Here is an 11768-nt window from a genome sequence, read left to right as displayed (position 1 = left end):
AAATCAGGAGAGAACTTGAGCATTAAAGGCTTGTGAGCATCAAAATGCCCTCTTAAATTGAGCATTTAAAAAGAATAAGTCTAAGAGACAACAATGTTGTGACAGAAACAAATAAAAATGATATTTATCAGCTGACCACAACTATTCCAAACTTAATTTTCATAATCGAAGACCTTCATCAAAATTGTAGCAAAAGACAGCACGAGATAACCTAACATCCGAGATTACTTCAGAGGAATGAACCTTGATGAGTGAGTAGCACCAATACCGGGTCTTCCATGCTTGACAGGCTTGTATGAGATTGAGAACTCAGCCAGATAGTGGCCAATCATCTCAGGCTTGACCTCAATCTGATTGAATGTCTTCCCATTGTAAATCCCAATGACACTCCCAATCATCTCAGGAACAATAATCATGTTCCTCAGATGAGTCTTGACAGGCTCTGGCTTCTCACCTTGTGGAGCCTCACGTTTCTGCATTAAAATGCTCAAATGAATAAGGTAGCAGACTAAACAAAGTACACCATTTTATATATGCAAATGGAACTCATTCAAGACTGAAAAGACATAAAGATAGTCATACAAATAAATCAAGGAAACTGTCATTTCAGTTGAAACATGAGGAAAGCAAGAAAATATAGTGCATGCCCTCGCTTGGCAGCAACCAGGAAAAGCACTGCAGATAAATCCTCAAAAACCCAACTAGAACACAATATGACACAGGGTTTCGCCCTATACATAAAATCTCGCTGGACTACCAGCCAGAGCAAAATTTCAGGAGAAGTGCCAGCAGAGGTGATTCCTCGTTCAACCTTATGATGATATCCATGTGTAACTCAATTGGAAGAAATTTCACCCTCAGCTATTAAAATTTGAAGGGCAGAGTGAACGGAAAGGAGCAACTAATTAAGGTTCTATTGAACAAGTCTAAAGTTCAAATATTAACAACAGTAAATTCAACCAAAAACAGATAACAAAAATGATTTTTCCCTCCACCAAAATCTGTCAAGTACAGCTTTTCACATCAAACTGGATTGCTTGTTACCTGAACCAACCTTCGTCTAGATAAATGAGAATGCCAAAGAAAATCAGCCTAGCAGAAGTCTTTTTTAAAAAATGCTTTAAACAAACTTTTAGTACACATGTTCAAACCTTTATTTAAACTCCAGTATAGGGAATATACACTAAAGACGTTTTACCTAGCCGCCAATACCTTATGGCTTATACGATCTTTTCACAGTTGTATTTTGCTTATCCATAAACTTGGGTTTTTTTAGGATATGTAAAAGTTCCACTGATTTGCACCAAGAGATGAATAGAGGGTTTCATTATCTGGTGGAGATATTCATACATTGTGGAGTGTGCAGATTTGAGTAAAAAAAGTCTTTGTTAAGCAGAAGTTAAAGATTATACATACTCCACCGTAAAATCAAAATTAAGGTACAGCTCCAGGACCAATCTTAGCATAGTGCGCAACCATAAGCTTTTGGGATGATAAATTTCCCATAGAGAGAACTAAGTAAGCAAAAGTAAAAAGATCACATGTAAAATAGAAGAAAAAAAATTGGAAAATAATAAATCAAAACACTTAAAAGAAATGGAAAAACAATATGCATGACCGTCCAATAAAATGTAGACCATAAGTAATTATCTCCTCATGAAATCCATTTGTCATATCAATGCAAGGAAACCATGCAAAAGACTACCCTTGCTATCACAGATCATCAAAAGAAAGCTAGATACATTTATGTGCAGCTGAATGACTATCCTAAGCTTTATCAGATTCTACGACGTAGCATTCCAAAATATCCGGCCGCCAAGAAGGGTGTGGAGCAACTACTTAAGCATTTATATCAATCATAAAACATATAAAAGTTGGTCACTAAACGTAACATGAAAATAAATTTCATCCATGGGATAAGCAGCTGAAAAGGGACTGATATGCATACCGCCTTGCGCAACTTCTTGATCAAGGCCATTGGCTTCCTCTTCAAACCTCTCTGGAACCTATAACAAATAAAAACCACTTAACAAGAAGCATCAACAAATATCTCCACACATTTGAAGAAATTGTGCACATAAGCTACTACTTCCTCCATATCGATTTGTTTTTTCTTACTTCCCTTTTAAATTTGTTTCAAAAAAAGTCTCTTTCCTTATTGTAACTCTTTAATTTCAACTTCCCCTGTGTCGATAAATTTGAGATATGACGACACACACATTTGGCATACCTTTAATTTAAGAAAACAAAAATTCAAAAGTCTTATTTACTTCTTTAAACTACATGCAAGTCAAAACACAGCAAACAAATTGAAACGGGGAAATACATATCATACTAAACATAATCTGATTACGTAGTAACATAACGCTACATCAGTAGTGAAGTTGCACTCTCTCAGTAGTGAAGTTGTATCAAACAATTCATTTTTGTACACAATTTGGTAGAGAGTGGGCGTAAAACTAAAAGTCGTCATGTCAAAATGCAAATGTTAAAATTAACAAAGGTTGTGCTAATCTTCTCATGTGAGTCTGTACAAACCTTCTGCGAGGACGAGCATTGAAGAGCTTTACGAGCTCGTCAGTGGACATGTCGAGCAGAGAATCGAGATCGACGCCTCTGTAGCTAAACTTCTTGAACGTCCTCTTTCTGGGCAGTCCTGCTGCCACATCGGTTTCAACATCGGCCTGAAAAGCAAACAACAATGAGTTATATACAAAAGCATCAGAAGTGACACAGAAAGAGCGAAAATGTGAATTGTTTGAAGATACTAACCATGGCTGTGGAGATGGAATCGTCGACCTCTCTCACAGTAGCTAGGGTTTTTCACGGCCGGAAAAGGGAAATTATATCTTAACAAGGATGACAGATTTTGGGAGTTCGAAAGGATTTTTGATTGATCCATTGGCCCATTGGATCTAAGCTGCATAGTCAGGCCCAGATTTTTGGTCCAACATTATTAAATTTTAATAAAGGAAAAATTACTTGCACAAATTTTTTTTTATAAATAATTACTGATTTTAGCAATACTTTTTATTTATTATCATTTATATTAATACTATGTTAAATTTGCAATATGTATAAAAAATGAATTAAGTATAACATATATATATATATGTATTATAACTATTTTAAAAAATATATTATGCTTGTTTAGTAAAAAGTTGACACATTGTATTATAAGTGTATTAAAATGTGTAGTAAATGTATTATCATCAATAAAACTTGTATTATATATGAATAATAAATTATTTTTTGTAATATGAATCAAAAGTGTATTAAAAATGTATTAAAAGTGATAAAGTAAAAAAATGTTATTGCTATAAATTGTAAATATTTTTTATTTGTAGTATATTTATGTAAGTTTCCCTATAATAAATAGGGAAAATTGTATTCCATCTGTTTAAAAAAAAATTACCCTATTTCCTTTTTACTCTGTTTCAAAAAGAATGACCCCTTTCATTTTTTGGCAACACTTTGACTTTAACTTTCCACATGGCATGTTTAAGACCACAAGATTAAAGGGCATTTTGGTATATTTGACGTAACTTTAATTTAGAACCACAAAATTAAAAAGTCTTCTTTCTTTTTTTACACTCCATTCCAAGTCAAACTAGGTTATTCTTTTTTAAACGAAGAGAGTATGAAATAGCAAACTATTAATGAAAGTTGCTCTTTATTGTATGTATTTTTACTGTACATAGGTATAATTCGCACTTACAATATCGTTATTGGCTCGTGATGAGTTATGAAACTTCATTGGTATCCATGGGAAAGTTTCGAAGCTAAAGTTCAAGTTGCGGATTTTTGAAATTGTTTCTAGATTTAATTGGTGATCTTTTGAAATATTGGATATATTACGAGAATTCCTATCTTAAATTTGAGAGATTTGGTACAAATTTGAAGCTTATTTAGTGGATTTTTTCAAGGAATCAAATGCACATGTATAAACTTTATATCCATATATTTAGGTGTATTTGTTCACCGTTATATATGTATTTACGTAAATTCATCACCAAAATGTATTTGGAGAACCAATTGAAGCGTATATACTTTTTGTTATTTATGATGTATCAAGAAAAAAAAGGGCTAAAGTCATCGATAAACTCTTAAATTTATCAGCATAATTCACTTAAATATCTCAACTGAGGTTTGTACCTATTGAACACCTTGACTGTTATGAATTTGAACCATTTTAACACCTTTTTAGTTTTTTTTTTCATTATTACTATTTTTTTTAAAAAAATAACCATCTTTCTTTTTTCTTTCTCTTTCAAAATTACAGACTGCTACAATCAATTTTTTATAACAACAAAATGTATCACCTTACATTTTTTACAAATTTACTTCTTCGCTTATGTTTAAATTTGATAAGAAATGGAGTCAACTATTTACATTTCCTTTGTCGAAAAAAATGAAGAACATAACCTATATTTTTTATCAAAATAATGGAGATCGTCACTCACTTTTTTGTCGGATATATGGAGGCCACAAACACTGTCGCCTTGCTTCATAGCAAAACATAAATCGAAAGTAAATTTAAAATAAAAATAAAAATAGATGAAAAGATTATTTTTAAGAAAAAGAAAAAGAAAGTATACTATCAATTAAGATAGGATCAGAAAAGAAAATATAAAGAGAAAAAAAAAAGATAAAATCATACTTAGGTATATGTTAAAATCTCCATTTAAAAAACAACAATGGTGAACAAAAGGTGATTTTAGTGAGAGAAAAAAAGAAAAGGTTTGAATTGGTGTCCGGTGCAGGGGCAAAATGAATTTTTCTTTTTTATTGAAATTCTTTTTTTTTTTTAGATTTAGATTTTTTAATTTTCAAAATTTGTTGTTATAATTATTTTAAATATAAATGTCACACATCTTCATTTGATTTGTCATTTTGTCATGTCAGCTGCATGTCTGTTACATGCACTTTCTGTTTTTATCATGTTTTAGAAAAATGTATGATAGATATTTATTTTTTAAGATTTGAGTATCTAATAGGTAAAAGAGGCATGTTGAGGTGTCTAAGTGAATTTTGCGACAACTTTAAGGGTCGTAGAAACAAAAAAGATTGTACAAATGTTTGAGCTTTGAGCAAGAATTACATAAGAAGTTCTTTATCCATTCATATTTTGGGGGACTGAAGCAAACACCTATTTTCCCCTGTTCTCAATCTTTAAAATTGCAGTTTTGAGCTCTTGTTGGAGAGTAGACCTTGTAGGTATTAAAACCATGTCTTTCCAGACTGAACCAGGAGTCTCCAGAGACAATACATCATCTCCCTCATACAGCTCGTAAATCGATTCTGCTTCTTCCTTCAACTTTTTTACCATTTCCAAACACTTGATGTCCTCTGGTTCCACCAACATTTTGTTCGCTCCGTCTTTCCATGCTATTAACTGCAACAACGACAATATATCCAATGTAATAATCACACAGAGTGTACTGAAGTCTGTGAAGGGTAGAATGTATGCAGTAAATACGATTGAGATAAGAATGTTACCGGTGGTTTTGAGCCTAAGGCATTGGTGCAGTATAGCCTAGCGTTATCAACAAGTTCACAGTATTTGGGAAATGCATTTGCAAATCTCTTGTGAGATTTCAATTGGGGCTTTACTCTAACTGCCCTCCCTGTTGCTACAGCTCGCCTGCATACAACGACAACCACGTCTCAGTTCCAAATTATTTAACGATTTGAATATAAATTGATATTTTTTAGAAGTTTTAGAAAATTACTTAGCAATGTTTGACATATTATTCGTACCTGATGCCTCTAACAACAGCTAGGTAAGGATCACATACAACTCCCACCAATTCTATTCTGTAAGGTTTACTGATCTTATTAGCTGACTCTTCTCCATTTTCCTGTTCAATTTGTTCCCAATAATTTTCAGTAACTGTGCCATCCTCTGCAACCTTGTAACCTTCCCCCATTCGATATCGATGTTTGTGTACATTTCTTGCCATGGCTATGGTCTGCTCAACAAATGGCTCCCATGACAAAGTTCCGTCCATTATAACATCGCGCCCCTCGTTAAGAGCTGTGACTAGCAGAGATGATGCTGCATCTGTTGAATTTTGATGTACCTGTAATATATATTTCGAAAAATTTAAAGATTGTTGTTGGGAGGATATATACTATTAACCATCGTGTTTGCATTAAGTAGTAGTATTAATTGTTACCAATTCAGCAGTTTGAAGCATGTCATTATGATGACCTCTTGAGCTAAGGGCTCTGTAAATTACATCCGTCTCTTTGAAAGCATCTGCCTCTACTACCACTGCATTTGCAGCTGCTTCCAACCAGAATGGCCTGCCAAATTAGTCAAAATTTGAGTGATTTTAGTTTAATAAAGTTATACTAGTATTTTGATCTCTAGCCATGTTATGAAATAGTAACATATTATTGTGATGGTTGGATAGTTGATTCAATTGATTAACTATTTAAACTCTGATAAGAGTTCGATTATTACTAATCTCCTCATCCATTTTGCTCCTACCCAACGTCGATACACAGTAGTAATAATTACTTACTGTTTGAGAATGTCTTTAAGAACAGTACTTTTGCCAGCTCCCATTCCACCACCTATAAGGAGGAGCACTGGACTTCTTTGACTGTGAGCCACCGGCACCATCACGTCCGTACATCTGGACTCACCAGTACCGTTAGATGATACCGTTCCGATCGCCTTCATCTCGTCAACCAGCGTAGAAAATACCCTTGTTACTTTTAAATCTTTTGTTATCTTCTCAAATCTCTGCTTCCTGTAATTGAAAACGATCGAGTTGGTTTAGTAATAAATGAAGTAAGTCGAGAATTATCAAATTTTAATTATTATAACGAAATGTTGTTATCGACTTCAAAGTTCATTCCACTAAAGGGACCAGTAGCTGCCAATGTCCAACTGTTTTTATTTTTTCACAAATAAAGAAAAACAGTGACACTTCATTTTCACCAAGGGGCCAAGGAGCTGCCTATGCCCCTACGGCCCACGCACATTGCACAAATAAAGAAAAAAAAATTGTTTAGTTTTACTTTCTAATTTATACAAGCTCGAAAATAGCAAAATAGTTTGAAATTTTACTGTTTAGATATAGAACATTTTCAACGTGTCAATTGGGTTCAATTGATTGATTCTACATTTAAAATTTGGATTCTTTGTCACCACTAGACCCATGTTAGGGCTCGTTTGGATGGGCTTAATAAAAGCAACTTTAAAAAAGTACTTTTGAAAGTGCTGAAACTTATTTTTAAAATAAGCAATTATGCGTTTGGATAAAAGTGCTGACGTTGCTATGCCAAACGTGAAAAGGGAAAAATAGAAGAAAGAGATGTTAGGGTTATGTGGTAATTTGGAGATTGTATAAAAATATTAAGGGCAAAAAGATAAAAATGTGGTCAACTTAAAACAACTTATAAGCTAAAAAAAGAAAAAGCACCGCTACCCCAATTTTTAACTTTTGGCTTAAAATAAGTTTTTTTTAACTTAAAATAAGTTATTTTGAGTATTGTCAAACAGCAAAATAAGTCAATAACCAGCAGTTAAGTCAGTTTGACCAGCTTTTAAGCTGAGCAAAACAGGCTTTTAATCACCAGCTAGATAATACTCCTTGAATGTTATAGTGATCAAAATCTTTGAATTTTATTTTTTATATTAGTGAAATTCAAAATATGCTGAAATTTCATTTGTAAAAATTAAAATTTTCAAATGATGACTAGCTTATATTATTTTTTTAAAAAAAAAAAATGAATATTGGTGAATCTTTTTTTCTTATCTCTAGCTCTCCCAAACTGACCACACAAATAAAATAGAAATTTGATTTTTACATTATCTTTGGTTTGAGATAAGGTGAAACAGATTTTCTGATCCTGAATTTAAAGCTGCCACCATGAGAAAAGTAATGACAAAAAGCCTTTGCAAAAATTGACAGGAAATATAAATTTAATGCCATTAGATCAACAATAATGTCAACAAATAAATACGGAGAGTATGTATTCAATATTAAACTAAATGCAATTTGATTAATCATTGAAAATTCCTTTAATTCCGGTTGATCATCTAATCATCAAGCCCCACGCCAGGTTATTATTCTCCACAGTACAATCACTTCTAAAAAATTATAGTTTCGCGCTAAAAACGTTCTAAACGAAAAAGAATATAATAATATTTTCATTTGAAAATTATGAAATTTCTCACTATTTTAATAAAAATCTATCTTCATCATGTATATTTAATTCAACGAAAAAACAAATAAATTTTTCATTATTTGTGTACTTTTTTTTAACATATCCATATTTAACTTTCGATACAATAAAATGGTTCATTTATTTTAAAGTTGATGATTGTGAGGGACTTATCCTTTTTTGTTTTATTTTATGTTTTATCGTCCAATATTCAAATTCACTAATATGATTCATTTAATCCATACTTAAAACATCTAATTAAGAAGAGAAAAATCTCAATTATTTATCAGAAATCTGAATGATTATCTAGATGTAGTAGGTTTGTTTGTCGTCACTACATAGTTTCAACAAATGAGAAAATAGTTTTAAAATAAGAAAATTAAATAATCAATTAATTACCTTGTAGCTGCCAACACCAAATCCTTGAGTCTTTTCTGCTCAGAATCAACACTTAACACCTTGAACAAAAAAAAAAAAACTTTTTTTTTTCAGTTTGTGATTTTATAAAAAAAGCAAATGAAAATGAATATATAATAATATACCTGAGTAATTAACATAGAAGCTTTACTCCAATGAAAAGCAAAATAAGCAAGAATGCATCTCTCTAATTCATTTTCCAATTTGACAAACAAAGATTCAGCATCTTCTTCATATGCAAAGTATTCAAAAATACTATTATCACATCCTTTGGATCTCTTCAAGTATTCTTGTACTAGCTCACATAACCCAACACACTCACTTTCATCTTTAAATCCCAATTGCCTTGCTACATACATACACACACAAAATTAATTACTTCAAAAAGAGTAGCCGTTCATGTTTGAATAGAAACGAACAAATATCTCACCAACATAATGAGAAAACTTTTCGAGTCTACCCGCAGCGCGCCCAGATTCAGTACTCGTGTCAAAAATAGGTGAAAGTTGATGATTCATCGGATCATCAAATTTGGGAGATTTAGATTTATAATTGCAAAGATGATGCATGGCGAAAGCTGAGATTATTCCTGCAATACTACTTACGCACAGTAGAGGCACATTTCCATCTGCAGGAAAAATGAAAACAAAGTTTATATTATATATAGGACAAAGTAATTAGAAAAACTTTGGACTATTCAACAAAAAGGTGAGACGATATTTTGACAAAATGAAGAATTTGAAGATGTCAAATTCAAAGTTTGAGAATAATTGATAGAGAGGAAAGGACATAGTGGGTTACATTTCAGCAGCATGTTTGATTTTTTTTCTTTTTCAACTAAAATAAAAAGTTGAAATAAACTTTAATTTGTAGTGGAGTATGAATTATTTGAGAAAAATTAAGCTAATGGGGTAAGAGAAAAAAAGGATGATGGAGTCAACTCGTCCAAGATGAAAATAAAAAAGTGATCATTGTATGGTTCATATATGTTTAGGTACATATTTGTGTTTTCATGAGTGGTGTGGTGGACCTGGAGAAAATGTGAATTTTTTAAAATATCTAGTATGAACTTTGTTTGGAATTTTGAAAAATATTTTTGTGTTAGCCTTAAATTGAAGGTATGTTAAATATATCAAAATATATTTTAATATTATGAGTTTAAATATGTTAGTGGAAAATTAAAATGAAAAAGGGCCTAAAATAACTTAAAGTATTAGAAATGGTATAATATTATCACTCATCCAGCTATGGGCTTCAAAATACCCTTGTCATCTACCTCTGATTCAAATTTGGTCACTTATTTAACAGTTTCAAATTTGAACTATTTAAATATTTTTTATAATATGTGATGCTCAATTATTTGTTATAATTTAATTTATTAATATAATTTATAAATCAATTTATTACTCACTCGTTACTAATTAAACCCCCCCTAACCAATTAATAAACTTGCCCTATTACTAATGTAACAATAGAAAAATTACTATCAATGAGTGTTTATAATAATTTGAGGCGAAAATATTTATAGAAGTACATTATCATATGTTCAAGTCCTCAATCAAAACATATTATAATTCAAGTGTCTAAATAAAATTATCGATAAATTTAAAAGTCTGATTATGTTCATCTTAATTATGTGTTGTTACATATAGATAACGTTTTTTTTTAAAAAAAATATACATTAAAGTTTTAATATTTAAAACAAATCATAAATATTTATAAAATTATATTTAAAAAAGTACATTAATTGATTTGGAATGTACTACTTCTTTACCGTTAATAATAAATTTCGAATTCAAGCTTGAAAGGAATCCTATTAAAAGTGTCCTATTAAATAAGCGGCTCAATCTAAATTTAATTGGGGCTTCGATTCGGACTCACATAATTTCGGATGTCATTTTCAGGAATTTGTAGTTTCTTCTATTTTAGTTGTGTTTAGGGCGATTTTGATATTAGACTTGGTTTATTAATTGGGTGGTTTTTAATTAGTATGAGTGAGTAGTGGATTGGTTTATAAATGATACTAATAAATTAAATTATAATCAATAGTTGAGCGTCAAGTATTTAAAAAAATATTTAAACAGTTTAAATTTTAAAACTTTAAATAAGTGGTCAATTTTGAACTCAAAGGTGGATGACAAAGGTATGTTGGAGTCAATAGGTGGATGAGAATAGTATTTTGGAGTCTATAGGTGAATGAAAGATAGTTTTGTATCATTCTTAATACTTTGAGAATCTTTTATGCCCTTTTTCGAAATTAAAATTAAAACAATAAACATGTAGGTCATTCTCTTCTTTTAATACCAGAGGATGGCAAGCCCATGCAAACACGAATCTTATGGAAATTAGTAATAAAAATAGTTATCATTAGTTAATTTAAATAAAATTTGTTAAGTTATAATTTAATTAATTTATATAATATTCGTTAAATTATAATTTAATTGATTCAAATAGGTTTTGTTATAGTTTTATAATTTTGAGTTAGTTTTATAATTTTGAGTTTAGGCCAACGACTTGATGAGTGCTCGATCTTTCAGGAAGGGTTTAAATTTCGATAGTTAATATGAAGAAAGATAGTTTTTTCATGTTTCATACTTAATATTGATTATTTATTTCACAAATTTTCAAGACTTAATAATTAACACCAATTATTAGAAATAGTGTGGTAATTAAATAGTCATGCCTATTATTTTTTATTAAATGTGTTAAATTAAAGTATGATAAGTAAAAATAAAAAAAAAATAATTTAAAATACTTAAAGTAAATCAGTAAAAGTATTATTTATTTATGTACTTTTAAAGAGTGTGAAAAAAATTATAACAAATAATATGAAGAAATAGAACCATGTAGAATGTATGGACCATAAATAATAGATATCCTAATATTATGCATGTGGAATAAATAAAAAACAATACTAATCATGAAATGAGAAAATATCATTTAAAAATAAAAAATAATACCAAGCACAAAAATATTAATAACCAATCATGAAATAACAAAATATCACTTAAAAATAAAGAACAATACCAAGCACACATGTTGATACAATAAAGTGAACTCACTCCTCTATAATAGTTATTATTATAATATAATATAAAATATAAATAAATTTGAAAGTACAAAAGAGGTGTTCTATTATTATTTTTAATTTTATTTTTATTATTAAATAT

General features: G+C 30.4%; 2 protein-coding genes across 2 annotated transcripts; both read right to left on the bottom strand.

The window, feature by feature from the left end:
• Positions 1 to 2911, bottom strand: LOC107021112 (40S ribosomal protein S15-1). Its single transcript, XM_015221705.2, has 4 exons — positions 2773 to 2911; positions 2539 to 2684; positions 1949 to 2006; positions 1 to 473 (listed from the first exon to the last, which is right to left on the bottom strand). Exons 1-4 carry the CDS (start codon positions 2773 to 2775, stop codon positions 225 to 227), a joined length of 456 nt encoding a protein of 151 aa, XP_015077191.1. The 5' UTR covers positions 2776 to 2911; the 3' UTR covers positions 1 to 224.
• A 2100-nt stretch (positions 2912 to 5011) lies between these two features.
• LOC107023499 lies at positions 5012 to 9558 on the bottom strand. The gene is made up of 9 exons (XM_015224211.2): positions 9400 to 9558; positions 9029 to 9226; positions 8724 to 8947; positions 8581 to 8639; positions 6531 to 6761; positions 6180 to 6309; positions 5761 to 6083; positions 5500 to 5644; positions 5012 to 5395 (listed from the first exon to the last, which is right to left on the bottom strand). The coding sequence occupies exons 1-9, from the start codon at positions 9410 to 9412 to the stop codon at positions 5150 to 5152; spliced, it is 1569 nt and encodes a 522-aa protein (XP_015079697.1). The 5' UTR covers positions 9413 to 9558; the 3' UTR covers positions 5012 to 5149.
• Between the last annotated feature and the right edge of the window lie 2210 nt (positions 9559 to 11768).

The sequence above is a fragment of the Solanum pennellii genome, chromosome 6 (assembly GCF_001406875.1).
Source record: "Solanum pennellii chromosome 6, SPENNV200".
Classification (NCBI taxonomy): Eukaryota; Viridiplantae; Streptophyta; class Magnoliopsida; order Solanales; family Solanaceae; genus Solanum; species Solanum pennellii.
The sequence above is the reverse complement of the archived record's forward strand: the minus strand, read 5'-3'. Positions and strand labels throughout refer to the sequence as shown.